Genomic DNA, 14,144 nt, shown 5'->3' with positions numbered 1-14,144 from the left:
TATTTATTCCGTCAAATTCCATCATTACTTTCACGTCATCTACTCACTTCCTAATTTGTGGCATCAAGTCCCGAAACACTCTATATACCTGTATCAACCTGTACCTACCTAGGGTTAAAATGCATTTTGAAGGATTTGGAATTTCTAAGTTTCAATTTTTGGATTTTTCAACTTTACAAAGTTGATTAGGTACTAAATTCCAGGTAATACTCTTAATGCACTTGTCACGAGTTGTATTAAGTACTCGGATTACCTTTTCGTTTACCTAAAATATCCGTCCCGAGTTGGCGTATCCTTATCTCAAAGAATTAAGAATCAAATCAATCAAAACAACAGTAAAAGTGATTATAGTCTAATTTTATGAATGATTCAGTAAAAAAATGATAGACCATTCGTAATCCAAAGGCGTATCACTTAGACAGTTAAAATATTTGTCAAGTTAGACCTCTTGTATCTTTTGTGTTAAGTAACATTTGTATAAATACAGGATTATTCTAAATGATGGACCCATTTTTAAAAATTCGTATTTATTAAAGTACAAATGCTACATGAATATTTTTTATACCAATGAAAAGAGGAAGTTTCAAAATTTTTTTAATGTATTACAACTGTTCAATGTGGCCTCCAGCTGCTGCACGGCAAACATCTACGCGGTAGCTTCTCTTTGTCATTAGGGTTAAGAGCCTGCACGAGTTCTAAACGGTAGGGCTTGTACAGTAAACGCCGTCTTAGAACTTTCCATACAGTTGGTTGGTTGGTTTTCCAAGTTCTTCACTAGCTCTATTGGTAGACTTACTTGGGGCTGCGAACAAAACTGTCTTCTATCCGTCTGACATCATCTTCTGACACACGCGGTCAGCATTTGCTTTTTTCTTTACACATACTTAGAGTCTGTTTAAATTAATTAAACCAACGAGTAATGATTTTTCTAGTTGGTGGTTTAATACCAAATTCAGAACGAAATACCCGCTGCACTACATTTTGCGACTCACTTCTTGCGAACTCAATAACACAGAACACCTTGTGCCCCACGGTCGCCATTTCACTCACAACTGGTAGTGACAGAGAATGGCGGCCTATTGCTGCGAGAACTCCTGCGGCCTCTTCTGGAACTAGCACCGCCTGCCTACACCTGTGGTACATTAAAAAAAAACTTTGAAACTTCCTCTTTTCAATGGTATGGAAATTATTAGTGTAGCATTTGTGCTTTAATAAAGATGGATTTTTAAAAATGGATCCATCATTTAGAATAACCATGTATAATGGATGTATCGTGTTTTCACTTAATCAACCTACTGAACACACTGTTTACACCACCGCTACACCAACACTCGCAATTACACTGTCTGACGTGCGTTTTGATAACCTCTTCAGAGACTGAAGGAAAACTAAAACCTTATAACTTGACTTACCAGTTTTATACTAAGTTTTCTCATCAATAAACCTTCTCCCGTGAAAGTTAATTCCAGCGGGAAAACCTCTTTGGATCCTAATTAATCTGCTTAGAACTTCCAAACAACTGAAAGTAAAAAGTGGACATTTTTAACTAGGTATAAACAACATTGCATCCTTCTGGTTATACAGGTATGAGGGTTTAAATTTTGACTTTTAAACATCGTTACGTTCATAAAGAATAATTCTAATATGAAATATCGCCACTATAAATAAAGCTACTTCTTACAAACCCAAATTAGAATCGAATCACCACCGGGATGCAACTTAATATTTTTTGAATTTAGTCAAGTTCGAAAATCTTTTTGGCTATAGGCAATTTATTTGGATGTCTCGAGTGATAACTTGCATTATCCATTACAACATCATCAGTATAACATCAGTAATCATGTCTTCATGGGAGTAACCGGTACGAGTAGATTCATAAGTCAATAGGATGAAAGGTATTGCAAACAACAGAAGGGAATTGCTATTTCGATAAATCGCTGCTTTTAACATAGATTGAATGGAATACTAACATCATCATGACTAAAATTCCAATTTATCATGAATTTAAAAAAAAACTTATCTAAAAATTGAAGAGGCTCGATGGTTCTTCTGCTTTACTGGACATCTCAACTTGAGCTAAGGAAATAATTCGGTTTCAATTATATTTGAAATTCCTTTACAGGTTAGGTGCAATGGATAGCTTGCATGTAAGTTCTCAACAAACAGGAAGTAAAACGTCTAGCAGAAGTGCATCACCTTCTCGACCAAGAGAACAACAACAACAGCAACCATTCCATCCTCACCATACGAAAACTCTCAGTCACGGATCCGTTGATAGTTGTAAGGTAAGCGACATTATTCATTGAACAAAACTTTGTTGAAATATTCACTTTTGATTGAATGGCAATTCCATGGGATTCTAAAATTAAGAGAGTTGTCTTCAGGACTAGGTTTAAGACAACAATTGCATTGAATTTCCTCCCTTCTCAAGTAATCAGTGGAGCTAAATAAATAATAATGCAGATAACTGTATAATTGGATAATTGAGAAATACGAGGTCTGGTTATTAAATAACGAGACTGGTTACGAAAAGGGGTTTTATCATAAAAATTATTCTACATTCGAAGGCTCCCCTTCAATATACTCCCCTCCCCTCGACACACACCTTTCCATACGTTTTTTCCATTTCCGTAATCTCCTTTTAACACTTTTCCCAGTGATGTTCAATAAGTTCGATATCTTTTTTATTAGAAGAATCGTCAAGCCATTAACTGCCCACATCACCTCTTCATTTTTGAAAAATCTTTGACCGTCGAGCCATTTTTTCAAGTCTGAGGACAGGAAATAGTCAGAGAGGGCTAAATCTGATGCATACGATGCATGAGGTAGTAATTCAAACTTTAGTCTTTGCCTTCTTTGGAGCCGGTTCTCCCGTTTCAGTCCATTGTTTTTAATGTTCTTTTAATCCGGGGGTGAAATGATTGACCCTTGTTTCATCCATGGTTATTAAACGACGCCAAAAATTCGGTTTTATTTCTGTGGAACGTTGCCAAAAACATCTTCACGACACTGTTTTTGTTCCATTGTGAGCAAACGCGCCACTTACCTTGTGCACAGCTTTTTCAAAGCCAAATTTTCAGTTGATATCCTACTTTTTGAAATGCCCACTATGTCCGCGACCTCGCTCACCTTCAATCGACGATCATCCAGTGGATTTTCTTCTGGAGTCATCACCTCATTTGGTCAACCACTGTGATACTGGTATTCGCAGGTCCTATAGCCTCGTTTAAATTCTGCTACTATTTTACTGTTGATGACGAAGGAGCAGTCTCGGCCAGAGTAAAATCTAGTTCAGGTTTTATATTGGTTGGGCTAATGTCTTTCAAAGACAAGTATTGTATCACATAACGATGACCGAATTTTCCATATTTACAAATCACTGAAAATGTTCACTATTGATGGCTGATATGGCCCATAGTAATTCCGCCACCAGTTTGGATTTTTCAGCCAACTATTAGAAAATAATAATTCCTATATAACTAACTTTCCGTCACATTTGTCTATCTGCATATCCACATATACTTTTCCAACATCAAAAGCTTTTTTTCTCATAAACTGTTGCAATTATAATTCAATTTCCTGCATTGAAAAAAGGATATAACTGCCAAATATCGTTATCAGAATATGGTGAAATCAAACGACCAACAAAATGTGTAAATCAATTTCATCACGTAATTAGATAAGAGTTCAAAATCCGGTTTCAAATACCAACGGTAATGTCGATAACTTAATTGACTCGGCAAATAGCGAGATTGAAATAAAATTTGTTCCGTTTATTTTACATTCACGGTTGTACATACGAAAAAATGTTGTTTGTATTTCGTGTAGAAAATTCTTAATTTCATGGCACATTCGAGAGAATTTTTGGCCTCGTCATACGATCTTGGCGAGAATTAAACATTTTACACACAAAAGTAACTATTTTCTACCTTGCGTAAAGAACGTACTACAGATAAACTTTCGAGTGCGTAAAACTAGTAAAATTATGTTTAATTTCATCATATACGGTGTTTCAAGAAAAGGTGATCCCGTCCCTGGGATAGATAGAAAACTAAAAAATATTTGGGGTTAGTTCAATAAAAAGTTTTCTCCAACGCAATTTATCTTGAATACGAAAATTTTTTACCCAGCAAGCCCCAAATATTGTTCAGTTTTCTATCTATCCTAGAGACGGGATCACCTTTTATTGAAAAACCCTGTTCTCCTCTATTAACATTTTTTCGCCAAAGTTCAGTTTATGTTGTGAAGAAATATTCTTGGCAGAAATCCGTCGATTACTTCACATGGGTATAAATTAACACTTTTCGACTTTTTCATACACAGAGAGTTCTCCTTAACCTCTACCCTTCAAAATACGAATGTAAAACGTCGATTCTCTATAGATTAATTAGGTAAAAATAATACTGCTATTATAAATTCCGATGAATAAACTAAATCTGCCGTAGCTTATTGTTTTATCGCCAAGCCAACTAAAAAATGAACTATTAATAACAACCTACCGCGCAGTTATATTGTGGCGACATCGAAAAACGGAAGCGCCGGTTTTTCCGCCGGTATACGGAAAATGTTAATAGATAAAGTATATCCACAATTACTTCTTTTATAAAAAAAAATGTAATAGTTGCGAAGCGCAACTATTTTTGCATATAAGTTAGTCTATCAAGGTAATTTCCTTCCTATTATGGACGACATAATATATACTTCATACGTGAGTGTATTTTTTATGCGTTCAAGTATTCGATTTGACCGCGTATTTAATTTATTGGAAAGGATACAAGGTTGCTCGGTGAGGGTTCAAAGATCATTTTTGTATTTTTTCGTTGTATAAAGTGCCGATTCGAATACGGGATGATCCACCGTTTAATAGATCTTTTTTAAGAAAGAAGAAAATTGTTTTATCGCAATAATCAAAATGAAGGTAACGAACGATCTTTTTTTAATTTATATATCGATAGAAAATATGTTTTATTTTTAATAATTCTTAGAAACTATCTAATAAAAAATTTTCAATTAAAAAACATTATTACCTCTAATTATAAATTGCATAGAAAACTTAACAACTTTACACTCTAATCCTCTCTACTGATACGCTATCTGATTGTATATACGAGATATTTCAAAAAGAACTCTGGTCGACAAAAAATAAATTTTTTTGTAGTAACAGTTTTTAAATCGTATATATTGACAATACTAATAGTTTACATCTAAGAAACATTTCTCATATCTATTAAAAACAAAAACTTTAAAAAAAATCACTTCAAATATCAATTAGCTCTACTTTTTCCTTTTATGATGGGTTACACTTTCTCTTTTTAAAAACCAACAGTAATCACCCATCATAGCCAAATCTCTTCGTCCTTCATACCGAATTTCCATTGTTCTAATATCGTGGTGGAACCTTTCACTCTGCTCATCACTGACAGCTCCCAAATTTTCAGAAAAAAATGTTAGATAGGAATGGAGCAAATGAATTTCCAATGACATTCGAGCACCAAGGGATTTGTATGCGTCTAGAAGTTCATCAACTAACTGTTGGTAGTTTGGATCCATATTATTGCCCAAAAATCTCCTCACCACACTAACAAATGCCTTCCATGCTCTAAGTTCCTGTCTGGTGAGCTTTTTTGCAAAATTATCATCGTCTAGCAATTTTCTTATTTGTGGCCCAATAAAAATACCTCCCCTTAATTTGGCATCACTCAACTGGGGAAAGACTTCGCTATTCGTATTTGAATCCATCACCCTCTTTATCCATAACCTTTAGAAAGGTTTTCATCAATTCAAGTTTAATGTGAAGGGGGGCAGAAGGTCATTTTTGGGATCTACAAGGGGTATAAACTTAACATTTTGAGGTCCCGGTTGAAACTCACTTCTTGCTTGTCAATTTTTTTTACAAAGTGTTGAACTACTTTCCGACTGTCCCATAGTCAAAGAAAACAGCAATGTTTCGTAAACCCTCGCTGAAGTTCCATTAAAATTCCAATCACCTTCAGGTCCCCACTTATACTTGTTGTAGTTAATTTTGTCTAAAACAAGCTAATATTTTCATATTTGCATCTCGTATACACTGCGATCCATCTATTGTCTATTTCTTTCTGTGATACTGGAGACTCAATGTTTACAGCTGATCCATCAATCACACTCCTTGGCTTTAATTGCCAGAGATCTTCGTCTTCTGTGCAACAAAATCTGCACGCCCCATTATCTGCTAGGTCTAGCGTCTTCACGCGACAGTGTCTAGATATAACTCCTGCTCTTACTTGGCGTGATACATTCAGCAGATCTACTCAGGTTATAGTTTCCCAGAAGAGTCTTTGCCTGTCTCAGCTCCTTTAGGTTGTCCCAACAATTGGTTTTGCTCCTATCTGCCTTCTTTTGCAGTGCTTATTCTATTGTTCTGTAGCTGATACTACAGGATCCCATGAAGGGTTTGTCTGCCCCCGATTTAGCGAACTTTTATGATATTGGAGCTTCGAACTCTAATGGCTGCATATCTGTCGGACAGGATGATGATATCCTGTTTGCGATAGTTTCTCTCTAGTTTAAACTGAACACATTTTTCAATTAAATAAATTTCTGCTTGAAAAATGCTTGGTGCACTGCCCAGGCTCTTTCAGAGTGTTTGGTTCTGTGCCCATACACTCCTATTCCAGTTCCGTCTGCTGTTTTTGATCTATCCGTATACCATTTAATGGCATTTTTGTTCATTTCTTGTTTGGTGTTTTGGTTCCATTTGATTTTACAGTTTATTATGGAGGTGGAGAGAGGTAGTTGGCTTTGCCTGAAACCTGCCGCCATGTATATTATATGGCAGAGGATTAAGTTAATTGCTTGCCATTAGGACACTAAAAGGTTATAACAGAATGGTGAATGGGAATACCTAAAAGATGACAAAGTGGATTAGGAATCAATCAATCAGGGGTCGAAAGATTATTGTTTTATTTATCGCCACATGTTTATTGAGAAACATGAAAAAAGGCGTGAAAATACATCATTTCCTTTCATGATCATCATTCTACTTCTGCTCAAAACGAGTTGCATGTCAAAGAATATAATTTCCCTATCAGCGTCTAAAGCATGTACGATTATTCTTATTCACCGAATCTTATCGGTGTACTAAGACCATTTGAGAAACTGATTCAAGAGTTAAGTCCTACCGATGTTTCCATATCTGTGATTCCCTCAACCTTCCCTATAGAGAGACTTATTTGTGATCTTGATACATTTGATGAAGGCATTGTTGATACGATTACCATTTTAAAAGATGAATTATTAGCAAATTTTCTGGTTTAGAGAATGAACTTTTGTTTGCGAAGGCATTCTTCATTGATCCAAGATACTTAAACAAGCTCTTCAGAAATAAGTCCACTTAAGATGGTCACGCACTTGTCATCGGACGGAGCACGCGCACGCATCGGACGGATAAGATTTTCCGAGTGTGATTAAAAACATTGATTCAAATGGATCTGCGCGCACAAATGCGCATTGTACGTAGCGGAGATCGGTAATGCAGACGAGAATCCGAGAAGGGCCATTCATTCCGAATCATCCGAGTGTCATCAGTATCAGGAATTCCTGGAATATGCGCGCCCGTTCTTTCTCTCCGTTCGGAGCCGATTGTAGTTAGAATATTCAGTCCGACGTTTAGCACCTGCTGGATCTTGTCTCGTCTATCTATATATTATTTATTATAACTCGATTGTCACCTGAGATGGATGCAGTTAATTGTGATCGTGCAGGAGTATGAAGAGTTAGGTAATCTGAGGAACCCTCAATACTCAAATCAACAACGCAGGGACAATATTTGGGAAGATATAGGAAGGTGGATGAACCATCTCAGTAAGTAACAATGCATTTATTTCAATGATTTCAAACGCACGACACTTCCACGGCGACAGGATGCCACTCAAACTCACGACTGTCGGGAGACCTCGGAATCTGTCCGTTGCGAACGCTCCGTCCGTTGACGACTAGTGCGTGATTACCTTTAGAAGCTTGTCTTAGGAACATATTTTAGATTTGGTTGGCAACAATCAAACCGATATATCTTCCAATTCACATTGCCCGTATACAAAGCATCAAAGGTTGAGGGACCCCGAAGATATTTCCATCACTCGACGTTATGGCGATCCAATCACAATAGAGTAGAAAAATATAGAGAGTGGTATACCGATGGTCTTCCTCTCTATAAGAGGTTCAGGTCTACTTAAACAAGTTCTGATACTCCACTCTATCTTTAATATCAACTCTATGGAGAACTGGAAACGGGTATAGAAAGATTCGATAGGCTGGGTCCCATTTTCTTATACTTTATACTCAGTGGAATTCAACCTCTAGCACAGATTTTACCAAACATTGAAAAATGTTTAATATTGTAATTCTGGATATATTCCAAAAAGTTGGTATTAAAATTCATTCGCCTTTTAAATATTAGCCAAAATATTTTTCCGGGATTTAATGTGACATAAAATTTTGTTAGTGTTTTAATTGAATCTTGTTTAGTAAGTTTACCTTGGAAAATGTATTAAAGAAGTGAGTAAACATTAGTAACTCCGTAATATGTGTGTCGATTATTAGAACACTCAACGTAATGAGTAATATTTCAACTTGATAATGATAACGACCGATAAAAAATAGTGAAGCAAACCATCGTATTAAATTCCTGATATTAATCATGAACGTAAGTTCGTAAGAATATGGATAAAGAGATTTAAACACAATGGAATTTGAGACGTAAGATGAGGATCAAGATTTCAGCTGCTCTTAAACTAATTTCGAAAGATAAATAATGACTACCTAGACTGTTACACCACTGACGCTTTTGTAAATCATAAAAATTATTTATCATCACGTCATATTGTGATACTCAAGCTAAAAATTAGGACTTTTCGGGAACTATAACCCGGGTTCAGGTATATCATGGTGGGTCCACACGATACAGACATTTGTTCGTACAGATATCTGTACAGACTATAAAGTCGGGGTAAAAATTTGCACAGACAAAATCCTATAGAATTTTATGGAAGTTTGTATCGTGTGGACCTACCATCACCCATCAGCTGATTGCAAATCCTAACCCAGATCACAGTGTCCTAAGGTCTAGTTCAAATTTCGGCGGAAATTCTAAATTTAGAACATGATGTACACGAACTTTTGATTCTCATTACTTCTTTGTGTGTTAATTCTTCCATGATATTTATTTTGTTATAAAATAAATTCTAGATGTTTCATAATTGTTATCGAGCAGTTATCAAAAGTTCAAAATACCATAGACAAATGAAACAACCCGTTCTCTGCTCGCGTTTACCCACTGATCTACCAGGGTAGAAATGATCATAACATATGACAACGATCCGATTAACTCAAATCAGTTTCCTAACGACAATGAACGTGATCCGGGTTAGTGTCCGAACATTCAGATCATGATCATAATTTCCTAAAAGCGCTGTAATTAACTAATTGCGTTTAAAAGAATCTATCTAAACTCAATTTTACAAAGATGTGTTGATTGTGGATAATTAAGGGGAATAGAGGATGTCTTATAAATAATGTCAGTTTTCAATGTTCATTTTGTGTATTAAATAATCATACAAAAAGAAAGCCCATCTTATTCTATGACTGTAACCAGCGTTCAGCAAGTTCTTTGAGATCTTGATAAAAACATTCTTTGGGGTTAGATTCAAAAAATTGTAACGTTGCATTTCCAACATTTTCTTGGGTTAAAATTTTTCGCTAAGGATCTGAATAAATAGTACTTTGATCTTATTCCGCCGATTATCGCAGTGTGAGGTTTAGCATGTTATGCAGATAAAGCCTCATAAATTTGGATCTGCTATATACCTCGGAATTGATAGCTCTACCATCTGACTGTCTGGAGTGATTTCGTAGTACACTAAACCTTCATAATTCCACCAGACACATAACAATTTTAAAGGTAATACTCTTGATGAAACCGTCACGAGGTGTATTATGTATTCGGACTAGACTACCTTTTCGTTTACCTGAAATAACTCCATCCCGATCCATCTCAACGGATTAAAAATCGTCATGAGTTGGACCGCACACACTATATCTGTCGGCGTGTGGAAAGAAAGTCAGGTTCAGGCAGAAAACGAAAAAAATGTCAAAGAAAAAAGAGTACGTAACATTCTAAAGAAACAGAATTCTGTAAAGCAATAAAGGGAACAAAGCAAAACTTGGAAATCCCAGTGAGTTTTCGTCATATTTTACTTTGGAAATGGGGAATAATAAGAATTATTATTGTCAAAAAGGTGAGGGATTAGATTCAGAAGTGTATTTCAAAAGACACACTCGCTTCTGTTCAATTCTGTATCCGCCAAAATATATGAGAAAGAGTGTGCTAGTTCTAGATTAATGAAGTTCATGAAGAAGAACGAAATTTTGTGTTTTGGAAAAATATGGCAACTGCTCATTATGTAAAGTAGGAGTAGAAGAAATAGTTAATGGGTTAGAAGTATTGTGGCTTAGAATACGTTTAGTTTAATTTGCTGCTCAAAAAATGAAACGCATGCTTGAATGACGAAATCAAAAAGAAGAAATGATAAAGTCAAGATCAAAGTAATCAAAATAATTTATCGAGATTTTTATCTTGGCGAAATATTAACAATCTGGAAATATAATATTGAATTAATTTTTTATAGTTTACTTAATGCATTGATTGACCCCATTTTACTTCCCTCTTTTAAGGAGAAAACGATATCGGTTAATAATTCACCTTTTTCAATAATTGAAATCACATTGAACAGGAACGAACATTGAAGCTACGGATAGTATTCTTATATGAATAATTTGTTTCCATACTATAAATCAATATTAATTTTATTATCAACGTCGAAAATAAATACATGAAACTATTGAATTTACGAATACGGCCTCAGAAGTACCTGACCTGACCTAGAGATCGTTAGTTACTTGAAAAATACCATTGTATTAGAAAGTACACAATCTATTCAGCATATGTTTCAAATTTGAAGACACCACGTTGTTTATTATTTGTTTGGCAGTCATCAAGTGAACGTTTTTAGTAATTTGTGAATATGGAAAATCCGATCATCGTTATGTGATACAATACTTTTATTTGAAAGGCATTAGCCCAACCAGAAATAGATTCTACTCTGGCTGAGACTGCTCCTTCGTTATCAACAGTAAAATATTGAGTAGCACAATTTAAACGAGGCTGTACGACCTGCGAATACCAGTATTGCAGTGATTGACCAAATGAGGTGATGACTCCAGAAGAAAATCCACTGGATGATCGTCGATTGAAGGTGAGCGAGGTCGCGGACATAGTAGGCATTTCAAAAAGTAGGATATCAACTGAAAATTTGACATTGAAAAAGCTGTGCACAAGGTAAGTGGCGCGTTTGCTCACTATGGAACAGAATCATCGTCATGAAGATATTTCCAGGGACTGTTTGGTAATGTTTCACAGAAATAAAGCCTCATTAGAGTAACTTTGTTGTTTGATCCTAGTGAGTTCAAAGATTGTATGCATTCCCATACTAGCTTTGACTCAAGTGCTCCAAGAGCTGCTCTGCTATCTGTTGTTGTTGTTGAGTATCTATTAATCAACATACGTTTAAACCAAAACCAGATTATATATTGTGAAACATGCGTGCCAGGGTTGCCAATGTTCAATTCTCTTATTAACACACAATTCAGTAAAGGTATATGAAGTTTTGAGAAAGACAAATGTTGATAATTGGATACGGCTTACATGTTTTCCAAAATATTCTTTATTAAGACCAATACTTTTTTGCATTCGTTTGAATCAATTGTCAAAGCATTCTTACTATTCAGATTGAGGTACCTCCAAAACATATCATTTTAACGCATCAACTGCTTCTGTAGAAAAACGTCGACTTCGCAATTTATTTTTGATAAGAAGAAATTATTGGGCTCTACAACAAGGACTGTAAGGCAAATGATTCGTCTTCTGCGATTGGTTTCCCTGATTTTTTCATACATTTCTGGCAAACAAATGCATGTGTACCATTCTACTTTGCTCTAATGGAACGATGGTGACATGTCCAGTTATTCCGACAAAACAGGCGACCATTTTCTTCGAAGTGTTTTTTTTTATCTGAATTGTCTTCAAAGACTCATATAGTCGATTATTGTTTAAATTCGGGCTCGTCAAATGTATATACGTCTTTTGAAGAATCTCGGGTTTTTCTTCCATTGAATTACCCATTCACGCCATCCAGGAACCTCCTCCAAAAGCTACATTTTATTTTAAGCAACACTGCGCGAATCTTTCCCCAGGTCTTCTGTAGACTCGACCTCTTCTATCGCTACCGTGAAGGCACACTCTGCTTTCATTTGAGAAAAGAACGGATATCGAACATTTGAAATAAAAGTTACTCAAAAGCAGGGATATTGATAAAAAGGACGAAATAAAACATTAATAAGTTCAGTGATTGCGTACGCCATGAAAACAACTGTCATAAATAAAAAGGAAGAAGATCTGAAGATAATCGAGAGAAAAATACTGAAAACTGTACTCGGAGATGGAGAGAGAAGATTGAAGAAAAATAAAGGAAACCTACAGAAATGGTAAGGTGGATAACACAATGGATACCTCTATAGCCAAGAGGCAGAGGCAGACCAAGAAATACCTGAAGAAACCAAATTGAAGAAGATACCAGAATCCTAGGAATAGTAGACAGAAAAACAAAATGCTGGAACAGTAAAGAATTTAGGAAGCTAACAAACGAAGCCTGGACTAACAAAAAGAACAAGGGGAGTAATCCACCCTAATAAAGCGATATGTAGCCCAAAGCACTAGCCATAATCCAAGAGATTGAACGGCATGATGATGATGATATTTCTTATACATTGCTTGATAATTGATTCGCTACGTTCGTAGACGACACTGTTGACTTCGCAACAGATAGTAATCCCTCGGTAGCCACCAATAAACTCCAAGAACACCTCAACATCCTAGAAATATGGTTTATTTATTAACTGGCGAATAAAGGTCAATTCAATAAATCATTCCGCATAGCCTTCACTACAAGAGTTATTGAACATCCCATTATTGCCATGTATTATAATCCCCTCCCCCAAAGTCAAGTCAATTTAATATCAAGATCAAATGCAGTTGCTTCTCAGTAAAAGGTCCAAACTCAAATTAGAAAACAAAGTCCTATTGTACAAATGCACGATCAAGCAAATCTGGACTTATGGTTTACAGCTGTGGAGCTGTTCAAAGCCTTAAAACACAAATTCAATCAAAAATACTCCGCAACATTCTTAACGCCCCGTGGTAGTTATCCTTACGCAACCCACTACCTCTACGAGATATTGGTTTTATATGACGTTCCAAACAAAAAACTTGAAAGATTTTACGTTTTCTAGAGCCATGATGGAATTGGAAGTGGCATACAACCTCAAAGACCGGCCCGTCAGCATCGATCTCCAACCGCCAGCTTGAATCGGACCGGACCGCCAGGTGGTACCACCGCTGTCCTTCCAGGGGGAGATATGGACGACTCAGTAAATCAAGTGTACCTTCTGGATGACAGCGGTGGCGGCAATCTGATGCAGGAATATGATCCGTCAGATTATCCTCCGTCCTACATGTCCAATGGTAGTAACGAATTGAAAACGGAGGACGACACGGATAGTTTGGATCCAAAGACTAATGCTATTTTGGAACAACTCGGAACTAAAATTATAAGAGTTAAGGATCTTATAAGGATGGAACAGAAATTGAGAGACGGTAAGTAATAAATGAAATTTTTCATACCTCCATATTCTTCTATATTACATATTATTAAAAATAGTTTATAAATGTTAGTTTTTTGTCTATTCTGATGTACGTATAACATTAGTCAGTCGTGTGACTGACTCACAGATGGCGCACAAAGTGAAGCTACTGCTGCATCGAAAAGAACCATTTGTTATTGGTATGTTGAATTTGAAGCATCAAAAAAGTCAACAAATTGGTTATATCTAATCGTAAATTAAAATTGCGTTAGATAGCTTATGCCTTAAGATATCAGAAGGCAGTGTGGCCAAAAATATTCCAAGAACATTTGAACATGAGATAGCTTCTTTCAAAGTGGGTGCCGCGTTTATTAAAAGTCGATCAAAAACAACAACGTGTCAATGATTCAGAG

At 35.9% G+C, this 14,144-nt stretch overlaps 1 protein-coding gene across 5 annotated transcripts in view; it reads left to right on the top strand.

Moving 5' to 3' along the window:
• Positions 1-14,144, top strand: part of LOC130893267 (transmembrane and coiled-coil domains protein 2) — a 33,538-nt gene that overhangs the window by 7,402 nt on the left and 11,992 nt on the right. For 3 of the 5 annotated variants that reach the window (XM_057799226.1, XM_057799225.1, XM_057799224.1), the window contains exons 2-3: positions 2,123-2,285; positions 13,381-13,744. In XM_057799226.1, the coding sequence (XP_057655209.1) occupies positions 2,133-2,285; positions 13,381-13,744 (517 nt within the window). In that variant the 5' untranslated portion in view covers positions 2,123-2,132. Of the gene's footprint in view, positions 1-2,122; positions 2,286-4,507; positions 4,919-13,380; positions 13,745-14,144 lie in introns of those variants that run through there. The other 2 variants (XM_057799227.1, XM_057799228.1) reach the window with 2 other exon arrangements.

This window comes from Diorhabda carinulata, chromosome 4 (genome assembly GCF_026250575.1).
Source record: "Diorhabda carinulata isolate Delta chromosome 4, icDioCari1.1, whole genome shotgun sequence".
In the NCBI taxonomy this organism is placed as follows: Eukaryota; Metazoa; Arthropoda; class Insecta; order Coleoptera; family Chrysomelidae; genus Diorhabda; species Diorhabda carinulata.
Note: the sequence above shows the minus strand (reverse complement) of the source record. Positions and strands in the feature narration are given on the sequence as shown.